Raw genomic sequence first — 17,861 nt, forward strand, 5'->3', positions numbered from 1 at the left:
GGATAGTTGCAAAATTGGGAATTGATAACTATTTTTACAGTGAGTTCCAGATAAATTTTCTCATCAAGATTCCTTGGAAGGGGGAAGCTAGGTGGGTGGATAGACCAGGCCCAGAGATAGGAGATCCTGGGATCAAGTCTAGTCACTTGCTAGCTGTGTGACCCTGGGCAAATTGCTTAACCCCCATTGCCTAGCCCTAATCACTCTTATGGTGTTGATTCTAAGATGGAAGGTGAGGGTTTTTGAAAAACAAAACTTACTAGTACCTCAAACACATGGCTATATATCTTACCTCTGATCTCAAAATGAGTACTACCATGACAAAGAAGATTACTCAACATCCTGAGAGGTAAAAATTTATTGATTTATCTCATATATCAGCATGTTATGATATGGTCACACCTGGTCATACAGCTGACTTTATCTTATAGCCAAAAGAGGGATTTTTTTCCTTTTAAAAATACATTTTTTTTCAGCAGGAATGAACATTTTAAAAACAAACATTCATATTTAGGCGGGAATTAAAAACAATGGCTTTTTTTCCCCCAAAACTCATGAGAAATAGGGCTGGTCAGAAACAGATCTCTGCGTGTTTTCTCATTTGCTTTCAGGTTCCTTCCCCCAAATTGTTCTCCACCTTTTACAGAAACATGTACATAAGACAAAAATCCTGGTTTTCCCTCCCCCCAAAATAATAGTTTAAATCCTGACCTAAAAAGAAGAGGTAGACTGAACTGACCATTCACCTTGTTTGGTGGATTGTGCAAGATGTTCCAGTACACTTTCAAAGGGCTCAAACTTGCAACCAACAAATCTGAAACTTCAAATGTTCAAACCAATTTGAGATACAGATAGATGAATTTATTTGGCTTTGATGAATGAATGAAAGCAGATGTGTAAATTTTGAGAAAAGTAGTGACTAATAAAGCTCTTCAGGAAGACTTGTAATATTTTTCTAAATCATAAGATCAAGCCCACCTTTAATTGCTATTCTTGCCTTTGAAAGCTCCTGCCTAGAAAGATAAATTTTTGGGATGAGAATTCATTTTCCTGAGAGCTGTAAATGGAGTAAAGACACTACAGAGAGTTAAAGAGGACACAAAAGCAGGCTTTTTTTTTTTTTTGCCATCTGATCTCTGCCTGGGGCAATCAATTTACAACTTTTCCCTTATGAACTTTCCTCCAAATCCCAATGCAGAAAGTAGACCCCCTCCAAAAAAAAAAAACAAAAAAACCCAACCTCCCAGATCCAAACACCCCATTCAACTAACAAAAATTAGAAGCACTTTATCTTGAAAATCAACTTTATTTTCTTGCACAGTTTAAAAAAAATAGAACCAGCTATTAGTTTCTGTTGAGAAAAGGTATTTTTGTTTTATGGGGTGTTTTTTTTGTTTGTTTGTTTGGTTTTTTTTTGGTATTAACACCAAATTTCTGAAAAGGTGATCTGGATAATAAAATCATTTAAAATGCATTAATAAAACAGATCCACATGTGACCAGCCCTTTACAAAAATTAATTAGACACAACAGTCTTTACATTCATTCTTATCATACAGAACAACATGCAAATAATACACCAAGGAAAAGGGAAAGGTCAAATAGGCTAAAGTAAACAATATGGCATTAGGAAAACTAAAATCCACTTCGTAAAATAAACACAGCTTTGTGATAACCTTAAATGAGTTTTAATACAACAGTGGTTCAATGTATAACTGTTTCATTACCCAATCATAAAACAGAAGTTACTGTCAAATGCATAGGCTCCTTAACATGTAAAGAATTTGTGCATCACAGTTGTGTTCAACAGTTTTACACAATAAAAATAAAGCCATTCAAAATATATGTGTGCATACTTTGCAACTAGAATACAAGTTTATTTTGCTCTTTAAACTGTTTTAAAAAAATACTAAATGTAAAAATCCACAAATATGTAATTTTGCAAAAAACAAAAACAAAAACAAACCCATATTGTATCTTTCATATGGCTCCAGTCACCTTCCCCCAACAGTCTAGCACCCTCAATTTATTTCCAGGGCCCAGCTCCTAATTGTTGGGGATGGGTGCAAAATGGTTGAAGTAAAGCACCGACCATCGACTGCTCCAAAGAACCCCAGACTTCTTTGTGATTTTGATATCCCCCACTTAGGCGGTTTTGGTCCCAAGCACATTCTGATTTACCCACATATAAACCAAACCAATATACTTGTGTGCCAAGCCCAGCACTTGACTTTTCCTTTCTTTTTAACAAGAGGTAATGGTTCACAGCACTGCATGGCAAGAAAAGATTATTTTTACTCTTTGCTTTATGTGAACCATAGCTGAATACTACCATCGTGGTAAAGTCCATGTAATTTTATTTAAAAGAGAAAAAAAAAGAAAATAATTAAATCTTCCTATTTAGCAGTGCAAATAATTTTTCTTAAATATCAACACAAACCCAACTCCTACTTATCATGATTGGAGATTATTTATTATAACCAACTTTAAATATTACAGAAGCGTTCAAGTAAAGTGATTGTCAAAAAAGAAAATGACTAAGACAAATCCACATGGAGAATGAACATTCATAAAACAAATCCCAAAGGCATTAACAATAGACTGATGTACCGTAGAAGTTTACATTTGGTGATTTAAGGTTTCAATTTAGTAAAACAGTTTGAGAACAGTTTTAATACAGCCAACTCTTGATTATTCAGGAACTGATTATTCAGTTTGTGGATTAGTCAAGCTTGTTGTTTTTCCTCTTATGGTTACCTTGTACTCATTTCACTCTTCAATAGCACATTCAGAAGTACATGACCAGGGGAACTACAAATCAAACCTATCAAAGTTTTACGTGGTAACATTTCTGTTCAAAGGTTTGACTAGAGAAGAAATTGAAATTAAGAAGAGCAGGTCTGAAGATTTCAATTATCCACAGAAAGCCAGGTAATAAACAAGGTTTGGCTGTACTGACGAAACTACTCAATCATATAGACTTGAACGTACCAGCTACCTTTAAAAAAGACCTATTGTCTACTCATAACTAAACATAGTAGATAACCTGTTTCTCCTTTAAACCTTTATTACTTTCTGCAATTTACCACCCCAGCCTCCACCGGATAATGGGTTTCTCCACAGCAATGCACCTAAAACACCAAATGACTCATTCTCATACTGGTCAATTGGTATATTTAGATCACTTTTGTAGTCACTGAAACCAAGTTCCTGGTCCTACCAATAGAAAGCAACGCTCAGGATTGCTGGGTTTCTAGAAGTACACACTGATCTCTGCTGAGGCAATCACGGTAGACCAACTGAAAAGCAGAGGAGGTGAGGTTCTACAGGCCGACAACTGATGAGCTCCAAACAACTTTTGCTAGCACAGTAGCTATTTCCTAAAAGTTTCACAATGTTTTCCCTTGATAAAATGTGAGTCCTTTGAATCTCCTTCCCCTACACACATAAACTATAATGCAAACTTGAAATTTTATTTGAGTTTGGTTTGTTTGTGTTTTTAAACAACAGAAAACACCCTGATTACCATATAGGAAGGAATACTGATTCTCCTTTCACATTCTGTAGTGCAGGTAGGAGAATGCCTCTCACTGGAAAGGGAATTAAAATCAGTGCTCTGAAATACGTTTTACAAACAGAAAAGATAAAATTAAAAAAAAAAAAACTTTTAAAATTATAGGGTCAACTGTACACCCAGGTGTACACTGCCCAAACCCATCACATAAGTAATTAGCGCACTTGTTTATCCTCATCCTTCTTAGGTACTGGAAATGACCCACTACTATGGAAAGGTACTCCATCTTAGGATAGAGCTTTTTTGATGTGTGCCATCGTTTAAAGAGTATAACTGTCCCTTTATAGAAAATCTTTTCTTTTTCAACTGAACATCAGAATGAAATATTTTTAAAGTCACATCTACATTTCTCTTGAGGGGAAACCCAACAGAATAACTACTATATGGAGTTCTTTCAGAATGAGGGTCTCCTTGGGATCACCTGTATATGAAGGGTAGACAATTAGCTTTATACTTTTTTGCTATGTGCCTCAAGAATGAGCTGGGCTCCATGTGTACACTGTCCCTGTGTATAGACACTCAATAAAAAGCTGGGTTTCAAAATTTCATCTCACAATGAATATTTCCAAAACAAAGCACATGAACACTTCTGCATTTTACCAGTAGCAGTCCTTCCAGTCAATGAGGTATTTAACTTACTGTATTATGTTCTTTATTACATATGCACTGAGTTACCTTAAAGGATGAAGCTGTCGTGGACTTATATTTGGTGTTAATTAATCTTTCCCACAAAACTGAGGGGAAATTCACATCTTTCTAATTTTTGGTTTATTTTAAATGAAAAATATTTAGCTTTATTTTTATCTTATAGACTACCTATCAAAATTGGTATTTGTGTGATTAGAGGCAACAGGGGATTCTGTGTTGCCGATAGCATGGAATACTATAGTTGACATACTTGGATCTTAACAATTTTACAATTCCAAACCCCAAGTAGCTCAACATCTGCCATTCAAACTATGTACCGATGTAGCTCTTTTGTAGGAAGAATTTGGTTCTATCACGAGGTAAATCACACAAACAGAATGACAAGAACTATATTTTCTAACAATCAATAAGAACCCGACTACTTAAAAAGCTTTTGGAAGAAAGAGGCTGCATTTGCGTCAGCTTGCCTCCTAGTTCTAACTTTCCTTCTCCTGAGACTAACAACTACTTTTGATATGGTAACAATAGTGCTGTTTGTACAGATATCTAGAGGGCTATGTTTGTACCTTGTCACAGGAGACTGAATAACTTCCTATCATTTTAAGCCAGTGAGTGGCTCTAGCTATTATTAGTTTTCTAATCAACTAACTACTCTATTTATTTTCTCCCTAAACAGAAGATGTAGTTGTTTGGCATTAACTTGTTCTAACCATCCCCAAATGTATTTAGTGTTAGCACATCAAAGTGGAAAGGAAAAAAAAAAGGCTTCTGACTATGTAACTGTCATATCCCTAATGGTGTGGTACCCAAAGCATTCCTGGGCTGAAGAGTATCTGCTCTCAGGTAAACCTTCAGAGGCAGCAATGCCTCTCAGGAAACTCACTTCATATAAAGATTCAACTGATCTCCAGTATAGACTTTTCCTTAACTGTCATTGTATCTCTTAAAAGTGCATTTTGCAAGAGATAATTATTAACCCATGAAATGTATTCTAAAGATGAGAAATCAAATGACAAGACATTTTTATGCTCCCTCAGAAAATGGGAAAGCATTAGCACATGTAAACATGATGCTCAATGATAATCTCACAAAGAAGAGATCAAGATAGCCAGGGTAGATTTCAGTTGTTGTTTAAACACATCCTAGTACTATTATGCCTAATGAGCATTGGCTTTTTCCACAGAGAATTCTGACTCTATATTTCACTTAGGTGTTTAGGAATGGGTTTTTTTTTTCTGTTTTGTTTTGTTTTTTAAAAATAGTAACTGATGACCAAGAAACAGTTATGCAGAAGGCCCCAACTGCTCCCAGAAATGTTAGTGGCAACACAACTTTAATTGGTGGAAATGAGAGATTTCTAGAACACTGTAGTAGTACAGAGTACTGGATAAGAGGAAAATTGAGCTTTCTAAACTTGAACTAAGTTTCCAAGCATATTCGGTGGTGATATAATTTCTCTTAGTCTTCCACAATGATGCTATGATCTCCTCTTCTCCCAATAGGATGTTTGTGTATAGTATGCCTTTTAAAAACATGGAAAGTTCTTAAAATACATTAGCAGGTCATTATATTACTGAATCTCACTTTTAGTAAAGTTTTAAAATTTCCCCAAAGAGGGATAAAAATTAAGCTGGCTATCCAATTTCCTTTACTTGCGTATATTCTCATTTGTACATGTAATATAATGCACATTTGCAAAAGCCTAAACTCTTATGGTGTCCATAGGTCCCATTCAACTCCTAAAATAGGCAATGATAAAAATACTGTAGAATGTTGTACCACATATAGCCTGATAAAAATGCAAATGACTGTATGAAAAATAGCCACATGTTGTTGAGGGTCATCTCCTTAGAAATGGCTTTCTTCTGGCCCATTTCGGGAGGAAAAGCTCCTAAAAGAATAAAGCAGAAAAGTTAATTTGTGTGGCATTAGTTTCCTGGAATAAATTATTAACAAAACACAGAACTAAGAACTAAACGAAAAGTATCTATCTCTCTTATTTTGAGCCTATAATTAGTAATTGTAACTGCCTTTAGCCACAAATTAATATATTCGTGGGTGGACACCTGAGAAGGAAAGTTAGAAACCGAGGGAAAATGGGTGAAGAGGATAGAGAGAGACGGAACATAAAAAAGGAAGAAAGTCTCAGAGGCCAAGAGTTGAATAACATGGGCTCCAACATGTGAGTTCACTACACATGTCCCCAATCTTTTATTGGAGAATCAAGAAATGGGGAATGGGAGGTAGCTAATGATCATGTGACATGGCATAAGACTTTAACATTGACTCAATTGAAAACCACAAGATCAAAGAGGAGGAGTTTAATTAAGCATGTGACCTGGTATGGAATCTGGTCTAACAAGGTAGGAACTAGGACCCTATGGCAACTAATGTCCTACCCAGGAATTCTTCTGACCTTTGGACTATAGGTTTGGAGAATGGTCAGAATTAACAGAGTATTAATTAAATACAATGATCAAAAAATAATATGACCATAAGTCTGGTATATGAGCACAGAGGTTACAACATCAATAATACTTTCAAGATTAGAATATAACTGGGATGCCACAATAACCAACCTCTTTATTTCTGTAACATTTTACCTAATATTTTTGCTGAGACATAAGAGAATTATATCTACCTCATCTTTCAAAATATGATTTTATTTTGTGAAAAATATTTGAATCACATAAAAGGAAAGATAAATAATGTACTTAAATTATTTTCTGAGAAGGAAAGTCATTATGACATGAAAATCATTATTTCATCACTTTTATGTTATTCTTTAGCATTTTCAACGTTTGATGCTCGTTGTTGATCTTTCAGACAACATAACCCACAGGGACACAAGTTGATTATAATAAATTTACAGCAAACACCTTTAAGTTCCATAATCCATTACTCAAGTTTTCAGAATTCTAGTACTATATAGACCTTTTTTAGCTTCTTTGTTTTCATAAGTCATGTTTCATCCATCTGTCTCTGGGTGTCTACTTTCCATTATAATAAGCTCCAAGAGGTAGCTAGGTGACTCATTGGATAGAAAGCCATGCCTGGAGATATGAGGTCCTGGGTTCAAATCTAGCCTTAGACACATTCTAGCTGTGTTACCCTGGGCAAGTCATTTGACCCCAATTGCCTAGACCTTACTGCTCTTCTGCCTTGAAACTGATATCTGTATCAATTCTAAGACAGAAGATAGGGTTAAAAAAAAAAGTCCTCAAAATGGTAGACCTAAAAATGATTTTCAGAAATAGCAGTCATATTGCTTGGGACAAAGGCTTGTGCGCTGCCCACTCAACAGACAATATTATTATCTTGGTGCAACATTATGGCTTTTCTGAGTAGCACAGTAGATAAAAGAGCCTTGAGTTTAAATCCTGCCTCAGATAAATGACTAATTGTATGATCCTGGGCGGGTCACATAAGCAGTTTAAACTTCAATTTCCTCACCTATAAAAATAAAGATAATAATAGTACCTACCTTATAGGTTTGTCATGAGGATCAGATGAGATAAAATATATAGACAATGGTTTGTAAAACCATAAAGCTAGTTATCATTTTCACTACTGTCAAAAAAAACCCTTTTTTCAATTTAACAAACTTTTATTATATACCTACTGGAAGAAAAGTACCATAAAAAATGTCATTCCATGTATGTGTATTTATGTGTGTATACACAATATATATATATATATATAATATATATATATATATATGTGTGTGTGTGTGTGTGTGTGTGTGTGTGTTTCATGTCTGGCTGGAACTTTTCTGCTAGAACCTACCATCTCATATGTAGCCTTGTTAACTGGTGGTCCCTCCCCCCCCCCCCCCACTTCCTGGAACAACAGAAATAGGAAATCAAGAAAATCTTGTAACTGCTATAAAACCTCCATCCCATATCTGCATCTCAAAGCTCACCTAACTAGAATGCCAGTGAGAAGAGCTGTGAGATGTAACTATACACCAAGTCCTAAAGATAACTGTTGGATAGACTGCCTCCCTCTGCCTGTCATTGCCCAAAGGTCACTGTATCAAAAGCTTTGTCCAGATCTTTTCTTTATCTCTTCTACTTCTGTAGGTGTCTGTCACTGTACAAGTTAGGACTGAGATGTTGCACTAATTCTGGAGATTTCCACTGCTGCTCTGGTTTGGAGGCCAGGAGGGTTGTTTCCTGGTGTCCTTACCTTGTCCCTCCCCTCCCCTTTCCACGTCCCCACCTGTCCTGTACATCCCACAAATAAGATTCTACTACTTTGAGCAAAGACTGGCTGGTCAATTCTTCTGAGCACCGTGCTCACTTTTAAATCCCCAAGGGTCCAGGATACTACAGGCCACTAGGGATGACCTTTCTGGCTGACATTAAACTATCAGTGACTAATTTTTGAGGTCTAGCCATTCAACCAGTTAGTATCCACCCAACTATTATGCAATTCACATCCTTATCTGTAAAATTATAAGGAAAGATGGTTATATTCTATGCTGAAATCTAAGTAAATTACATTTCTAGTATTCCCCTAACCTACAGTCTAGTCATCCTGTCAAAAAAGGAAAGGAGGTTAATCTAAAATGATGGAATCGCACTCGTTCTATGTGATGACTGTTTTGTCTGTTGTTGAGTCGTTCAGTTGCGTCTGACTGTGGTTTCATGAACCATAACATGGCATACCAGTTCTGTGTCTGTGTTCTGTGTTCATGGTGTCTTCTTGGCACAGATATTAAGAGTGGTTGCCATTACTTTCTCCAGGAGATTAAGGCAAAGAGTTAAATGACTTGCTAAGGTTACACAGCTAGTGTCTGAGACTGGATTTCAGTTCAGGTCAGACTCAGAGTCCTATCCACTGAACCACCTAACTGTCTCCTGTTTTCTTGTCTAGAAGATCACTAAGCATCAATTTAATAATAAAATATAGAATTTGGCCAGGAAACATATTATCTATAATTTGTAGGCTCCATTCTTTTCCTTTTTCTGAAAATCAGGACACTTGCCCTTCTGCAGACCTGCAGGCTTCTTCCCGGCTTCTGATCATTCAAAGATCACTGACAATGGCCCATTAATTACATTTGCCAATTATTTCAGCACCCCAGGATCAAGTTGTTTGATATCTGGGGACTTAAACTGAAAGTGCAATATATTTTTTAAAAGTCTCTCTTTGGGGGGAGGGGGTATTGGCTTCCTAATAACCATTTTTATTCTGTCTTTCAGATACCTGAATTGCATTTGTGCAGTTAAGACATGAAGAAACTGAACTGTCGTGACTCCATTTCCAAATAATTATTTTTTATTAAGCATGAATAATTCATTCCAATAATGTACTCTATAATTATGTGTTAAGAAACACACTTCTGTATTTTACCTTATTAATAAAGAGGCTAACCTATTCTTGCTAAAAAATTAGGTTTCATTAATTTTATTACACAGATTTACTGTCAGTTAACTACAGATGCTATCATCAATTATAAAGAAAAAATATTTTTATTCATTTGTCCACCTATTTAGGAGTCACTTTAATTCTGAGGTTTTAAGCAATCTTACAAAAACTTGACATTTTAAATAGCATGTCTAGAAAGTCTCCTTGATCTTAGATTTCTTTGTTAACAAGAACAGATCTGTCATTTGTGCCTTAGATTTACAATAACCTTGATAGAATATCTCATGCTGGAGGCAAAGAAAAGGGAGAAAGAATGGCTTCAAATAATGAGGCAGAGACAAAGAAAAACATACTTATCCAAGAGAAGAATAAATCAAGACTACTTTACCCCACTCCCTACCCAAGGTTTCATGTTTATAATTGAGTAGCTGCCCTCAGGTGAATGTAATGCCCTGAAAATGGAGTTGTACGAGTCACTGGCTACATTTTTCCTGGGATTGATAATTGAAAGAGCATACAATTTTCCTACTAAAAATTTACTAAAGTATTACTATCACCATACCTACTCAATTTAGAAAAATATTTAAAGAAATATAAACATTTGGGTAAAGTAAAATCTCATCTCAACTAAACTTCAACAGTTTTCTATCACTCTTTTGTCTAGGCTTGACTTTCTTACTCTAAAACCTTTCATCTATATATTCCAGGTGTTAAAAAAAAAACAAAAAAAAAACTTTTACCCAGTTCACAAGTTGCCTTTAAACTGGCCAACTCTGATTCTTAAGGGCTCATGAAAACTTGACATCAAAAACCATTAATAATCTGTTTCTAACTTAAGAGATGTGTTCTTTGCTTCATTTAGTATCCCCACTGAAAACACAGTGCTACTATTTATCTAGTATCTAGCTCCTCTATCACTGTTTGTATTGGAAAACTTTTTTTTTGCTTTTTCTAGAATAAAGGAGAATATCAGTACCTTTGATAACAAGCATATGGACTCTGCAGCACAAAAAAGTCCCTGATATGGTCTCTTTCCATTTAGGAAAAAAATTTCCTTAGCAGAGCTATTATACCAACATACCCTCTCTAAATAACCAAAACTCTTTTGAAGTTCAACCATTTTATGCATTATTTTCGTGAAACTGGTTAAGACCAAATATAAAGCAGCTCTCAATTAACTATCAATATGTTTCTTAGAAGGGCTTTCTTTTTCTGTTCTGCACATTTTAAAATACTTTTCCACAGGCCAACTTATAAACAGAAGTGTACAAACATTCAAAGAGTAGTCAACCTATATAGAAGTTAATCTTTTGACAAGACAGTGCTATTTATTACTTATCAAAGATCTAGGTGATAAAATGGAAAAAAAAAACACATTCAAGTATGTGATCAACACTAAGATGGGTGGTGCTATTTTAGAAAAAAAAAACCCATTAACATCTTTCTTAACACATATGGTATATTACAAAGCAAAGGGTTTTTTTTTATTTTAAACATTATTTTATTTGGTCATTTCCATACATTATTCACTGGAAACAAAGATCGTTTTCTTTTCCTCCCCTTCCCCCCTCCCACCACCTTTCCCTCTCCCATAGCCGACGCACGATTCCACTGGTTATCACATGTGTTCTTGACTCGAACCCATTTCCCTGTTGTTGGAATTTGCATTAGAGTGTTCATTTAGAGTCTCTCCTCAGTCTTATCCCCTCCAGCCCTGTAGTCAAGCAGTTGCTTTTCATCGGTGTTTTTACTCCCACAGTTTATCCTCTGCTTGTGGATAGTATTTTTTAGATCCCTGCAGATTGTTCAGGGACACTGCATTGACACTAATGGAAAAGTCCATTACCTTCGATTGTACCACAATGTATCAGACTCTGTGTACAATGTTTTTTTGGTTCTACTCCTTTCGTTCTGCATCACTTCCTGGAGGTTGTTCCAATCTCCATGGAATTCCTCTACTTTATTATTCCTTTTAGCACAATAGTATTCCATCACCAACATATACCACAATTTGTTCAGCCATTCCCCAATTGATGGGCATCCCCTCGTTTTCCAATTTTTGGCCACCACAAAGAGTGCAGCTATGATTATTCTTGTACAAGTCTTTTTCCTTATTATCTCTTTGGGGTACAAACCCAGCAGTGCTATGGCTGGATCAAAGGGCAGACAGTCTTTTATCACCCTTTGGGCATAGTTCCAAATTGCCCTCCAGAATGACTGGATCAATTCACAACTCCACCAGCAATGAATTAGTGTCCCCACTTTTCCACATCCCCTCCAGCATTCATTACTTTATATAGCTGTCATGTTAGCCAATCTGCTAAGTGTAAGGTGATACCTCAGAGTTGTTTTGATTTGCATCTCTCTGATTATAAGAGACGTAGAGCACTTTTTCATGTGCTTATTAATAGTTTTGATTTCTTTGGCTGCGAACTGCCTGTTCATGTCCCTTGCCCATTTGTCAATTGGAGAATGGCTTGATTTTTTGTACAATTGATTTAGCTCTTTGTAAATTTTAGTAATTAAACCTTTGTCAGAGGTTTTTATGAAGATTGTTTCACAATTTGTTGCTACCCTTTTGATTTTGGTTACATTGGTTTTGTTTGTACAAAAACTTTTTAATTTGATGTAATCCAGATTATTTATTTTGCATTTTGTAACTCTAACTCTTGCTTGGTTTTGAAGTCTTTCCCTTCCCAAAGGTCTGACATGTATACTATTCTGTGTTCGCCTAATTTTCTTATAGTTTCCTTCTTTATGTTCAAGTCATTCACCCATTTTGAATTTATCTTGGTGTAGGGTGTGAGGTGTTGATCTAAACCTAATCTTTCCCACATTGTCCTCCAATTTTCCCAGCAGTTTTTATTAAATAGTGGATTTTTGTCCCCAAAGCTGGGTTCTTTGGGTTTGTCATATACTGTCTTGCTGAGGTTGCTTGCCGAGTCTATTCCACTGATCCTCCTTTCTGTCTCTTAGCCAGTACCAAATTGTTTTGATGACCGCTGCTTTATAATATAGTCTGAGATCTGGGACTGCAAGACCCCCTTTCCTTTGTATTTTTTTTCATTATTTCCCTGGATAGCATTGATCTTTTGTTATTCCAAATGAACTTTGTTATGGTTTTTTCTAAATCAGTAAAAAAAATTTTTGGAAGTTCCATGGGTATGGCACTAAATAGATAGATGAGTTTGGGTAGGATGGTCATTTTTATTATATTGGCTCGTCCTACCCATAAGCAGTTAATGTTTTTCCAATTGCTCAAGTCTAGTTTTAGTTGTGTGGAAAGTGTTTTGTAGTTGTGTTCATATAGATCCTGTGTTTGTCTCGGGAGATAGATTCCCAAGTATTTTATTTTGTCTAAGGTAATTTTGAATGGGATTTCTCTTTCTAGTTCTTGCTGCTGAGCTGTGTTGGAATTATATAGAAATGCTGATGACTTATGTGGGTTTATTTTGTATCCTGCCACTTTGCTAAAGTTGTTGATTATTTCGATTAGCTTTTTGGTTGAATCTCTAGGATTCTTTAAGTAGACCATCATGTCATCTGCAAAGAGCGATAATTTGGTCTCCTCCTTGCCTATTTTGATGCCTTCAATTTCTTTTTCTTCTCTAATTGCTACTGCTAGTGTTTCTAATACAATGTCAAATAATAGAGGTGATAATGGGCTTCCTTGTTTCACTCCTGATCTTAATGGGAATGGATTTAGTTTATCCCCATTGCAGACGATATTAGTTGATGGTTTTAGATATATACTGTTTATTATTTTTAGGAATGACCCTTCTATTCCTATGCTTTCTAGTGTTTTTAGTAGGAATGGGTGTTGTATTTTATCAAAGGCTTTTTCTGCATCTATTGAGATAATCATGTGGTTCTTGTTGGTTTGCTTGTTGATGTGGTCAATTATGTGGATGGTTTTCCTAATATTGAACCATCCTTGCATCCCTGGTATAAATCTTACTTGATCATGGTGGATGACCCTTCTGATCATTTGCTGGAGTCTTTTTGCTAGTATCCTATTTAAGATTTTTGCATCTATATTCATTAGGGAGATTGGTCTATAATTTTCTTTCTCTGTTTTTGGCCTGCCTGGATTTGGAATTAGTACCATGTTTGTGTCATAAAAGGAGTTTGGTAGAACTCCCTGTTTGCTTATTATGTCAAATAGTTTGTATAGTATTGGGATTAACTGTTCTCTGAATGTTTGATAGAATTCACTGGTGAATCCATCAGGCCCTGGGGATTTTTTCTTAGGAAGTTCTTTGATGGCCTGTTGGATTTCTTTTTCTGATATGGGATTATTTAAGAAAACTATTTCTTCTTTTGTTAGTCTAGGCAATTTATATTTTTGTAAATATTCATCCATATCACCTAGGTTGGTATATTTATTGCCATATAGTTGGGCAAAGTAGTTTTTAATGATTGCCTTAATTTCCTCTTCATTGGAGGTGAGGTCCCCCTTTTCATCCTTGATGCTGTTAATTTGCCTTTCTTCTTTCCTTTTTTTAATTAGATTAACCAGTACTTTGTCTATTTTGTCTGTTTTTTCAAAGTACCAGCTTCTAGCCTTGTTTATTAGCTCAATAGTTCTGTCACTTTCAATTTTATTAATTTCTCCCTTAATTTTTAGGATCTCTAGTATGGTTTTCTTCTGGGGGTTTTTAATTTGTTCGTTCTCAAGTTTTTTGATTTGCATTTCCAATTCCTTGATCTCTGTCCTCCCTAATTTGTTAATATATGCACTCAGGGATATGAATTTTCCTCTAAGTACTGCCTTGGCTGCATCCCATAAGGTTTGAAAGGATGTTTCGCCATTGTCATTTTCTTCAATGAAATTATTAATTGTTTCTATGATTTCTTCTCTAACTATCCGATTTTGGAGTATCATATTATTTAATTTCCAATTAATTTTTGATTTGGCTCTCCATGTACCCTTGCCAATCAATATTTTTATTGCCTTGTGATCTGAAAAGGCTGCATTTATTATTTCTGCTTTTCTGCATTTGAGTGCCATGTTTCTATGACCTAGTGTATGATCTATTTTTGTGAATGTGCCATGTGGTGCTGAAAAGAAGGTGTATTCCTTTTTGTCCCTATTTATTTTTCTCCATATGTCTATTAACTCTAATTTTTCTAAGATTTCATTCACCTCTTTTACCTCTTTCTTGTTTATTTTTTGGTTTGATTTATCTAAATTTGATAGTGGTTGGTTCAAGTCTCCCACTAATATGGTTTTACTGTCTATTTCCTACTTCTCCTAGTTTCTCTATTAAAAATTTGGATGCTATACCATTTGGTGCATACATGTTGATTTTTGATATTTCCTCATTGTCTATACTCCCTTTTAGCAGAATATATTTACCTTCCCTATCCCTTTTGATCAGGTCTATTTGTGCTTTGGCTTTGTCAGATATCATGATTGCAACTCCTGCCTTCTTTCTATCAGTTGAGGCCCAAAAGGTCTTACTCCAACCTTTAATTCTAACCTTGTGAGTGTCAACCTGTCTCATATGTGTTTCTTGAAGACAACATATGGTAGGGTTTTGGGGTCTAATCCAATCTGCTATTTGTCTACGTTTTATGGGTGAGTTCATCCCATTCATGTTCAAAGTTATGATTGTCATTTGTGTATTCGCTGGCATTTTGATACCTTCCCCTAGTTCTGACCTTTCTTCTTTAGCTATCTCCTTTTGAACCAGTGATTTGCTTTAGGTCAGTCCCCCTAGACCCCTCCCTTGAGATGCTTCCCTTTCTAGCCCCTCCCTTTTTGTGCTCCCTTCTCCTCCCCCCTCCTCTTCCCTCCCTTTTTATGCTCCCTCCCCCCTTCTCTTCCCTCCCTTTTTATACTCCCTCCCCTCCTCCCCCTCCTTAATATTCCTTTCTTTCTTGCCCTGATGGATAAGATAGAATTCAGGATCCCACTGGATCTAGATGTTCTTCCCTCTCAGATTTGATTTCACTGAGAGTTTAAGTAATTCTACTTCACGCTCTCTTCCTCTCCTTCTCATATGAGAGTTCTTCCCCTTCCCTTCCCATGTGTATCTTTATATGGGAAAGATTATTCTATTGATTCCCCCCCCTATTTCTTGAAGTTATTCTTAGTATTATCGACGGTTCCCCCCTCCCTTTTCCTTTCTTTGCCCCCACTTTCCCCAAGTCTTCTTAATGCCCCAATCTTTCCCTATGCATGTTTCTTCTAACTACTCTTATGATGCTACAATTTATGAGAGTTACACAAAACATTTTCCCCACATATTAATATATATAATTTGATGTAAATGTAGTCCTTATAGAAGAGAGTTTGACTTAAAGAAAAAGATAAGATTTATCTCCTTTTCCCTTTCTTTCATATTTACTTTTTCATGTTTCTCTTGCTTTCTGTGCTTGGATATCGAATTTTCCACAGAGCTCTGGTCTTTTCTTAGCAAATGCTTGGAAATCTTCTATTTTGTTGAATGCCCATACTTTCCCCTAGAAGTATATAGTCAGTTTTGCTGGGTAGTTGATTCTTGGTTGGAGACCCAGCTCTCTTGCCTTTCTAAATATCGTGTTCCATGCTTTGCAGTCTCTTAGTGTGTTAGCCGCTAAGTCGTGTGTGATCCTTATGGGAGCCCCCTTATATCTGAAGCTCCTCTTCTTGACTTCTTGTAGGATTTTCTCCTTTTCTTGGAAGCTCTTGAATTTGGCAATTACATTCCTAGGAGTTACATTCCTAGGGGATTTAATATAGAGGGTGATCTATGAATCCTTTCTATTTCTATTTTGCCCCCTTGCTCCAGAACGTGGGGGCAATTTTCTTTTATAATCTCCTGTAGAATAATATCGAGTTTATTGTTTATCTCTGGTTTTTCTGGGAGACCGATAATTTGGAGTTTTTCTCTTCTCCCTCTGTTTTCCAGATCAGTGACCTTCTCAGTGAGATATTTTATGTTTTCTTCTAATTCATTAATTTTTTGGGTTTGCTTTATTGATTCTTGCTGTTTTATCATCTCACTTTCTTCGAGTTGCTTAATTCTGGTTGTTAGGGATTGGTTTTGCTTTTCAGCTTTGTCTGCCCTTCTATTGGATGCTTCGAGCTCTTTTTTCCAATTGAGCAGTCTTATCTGTCAGACTACTGATCTCTTTCTCCCATTTTTCTTTCTAGGTTTCCATCTTTTGGATAAGTTCCAGTTTGAGATCTTCCAGAGCTTGTTGATAGTTTCCATTTTGGGAGGCATGTTCTGATTTTTTTTGGATTTCCCCCTCATTCTCCTCTTTTCCTTGGGTACTTCCACCATAAAAGTTTTCAATAGTCACTTTTTTCCCTTTCTTCCTGGAGGCTTGATTTTGGGCCATGTGAGCCATCCCTTTGGTAGTTTTATTCCCCTTTCCTTTTTGGTCTGGGGTCTGGGTTATATGGGTGGTTTTTCTGTGAATTTAGGTTGCTTCACACTAGTTCTTCCCAGCCTCCGAGGTTTCTTAGAGCGCTGGTTCCCTGATCACAGCCACACTGCCCAGGTGTTCAACTCCACCCAGATAATCAGCGCGTGGTCCGCCCCTGGTGTTTAGCTCCGCGGAGATGTTCAGCGCAGCCGCCCCAAGTACAGCTCCGCTGACCCCCATGCTCAGCGCCGGGTTCTCCAGTGAAACCGCCCTGAGATGTTTTTTCCTGGCAGTCCCCAGATCCCAAGGACCCTGGAGTGCCTCCCCCCCTCCCCGACAGAGAAGTTCCCCACTCACTCGCTGTCCCAGTGAGTGCTCAGGTAGCTCACTCTGGTTTGGTGGTGGAGGTGGGGGGGGGGGAAGGGTGGCTCAGTTCACTTTTCTGTGCAAGCTTTTCCTCCTTCTTATTATAGTGTGGAAATGTTCAAGCCCCACGTACCTTCACCTCTGTGGGATACTGGGGAGTCCTGTTCCGCCAAAGGTGATTTTTATGCTCCTTTGATGTAGTGTATTTCGTTCAGTGCCGGGGAGAGGAAGCGTGTGGCGTCTAGATTGCAGCCATGATTACCCGGAAGTCCCAAAGCAAAGGGCTTTAAGGTACTTGGAATTATTCAAAGCACTGTTATCCACCTAGAAAACAAGCTTTGAGCAAACTGGACATATTTCATATATAAGTTTTAAGGAGAAAAGCTCACCTGTTTCATAAAAATGTGATAAGAGGTCCTCCTTTTCAATGAACCGCTCATAGAGCCAATTAGTAAGGGCATCGTTCTCCAAAGGTACATCTTTAATTGGAAAAATCCTAATCAGAACACAAAAGTTATGTCATATCATTTCAAAAATCAAAA

General features: G+C 36.6%; 1 protein-coding gene across 1 annotated transcript in view; it reads right to left on the reverse strand.

The window, feature by feature from the left end:
• Positions 1-340: 340 nt before the first annotated feature.
• LPGAT1 (lysophosphatidylglycerol acyltransferase 1) overlaps positions 341-17,861 on the reverse strand; it is a 110,724-nt gene continuing 93,203 nt past the window's right edge. Inside the window, exons 8-9 of the mRNA XM_056815891.1 lie at positions 17,709-17,815; positions 341-6,112 (exon numbers count right to left, since the gene is read on the reverse strand). Of these exons, the coding sequence (XP_056671869.1) occupies positions 5,961-6,112; positions 17,709-17,815 (259 nt within the window). The 3' untranslated portion in view covers positions 341-5,960. The remainder of the gene's footprint in view (positions 6,113-17,708; positions 17,816-17,861) is intronic.

Source organism: Monodelphis domestica, chromosome 2 (assembly GCF_027887165.1).
Source record: "Monodelphis domestica isolate mMonDom1 chromosome 2, mMonDom1.pri, whole genome shotgun sequence".
In the NCBI taxonomy this organism is placed as follows: domain Eukaryota; kingdom Metazoa; phylum Chordata; class Mammalia; order Didelphimorphia; family Didelphidae; genus Monodelphis; species Monodelphis domestica.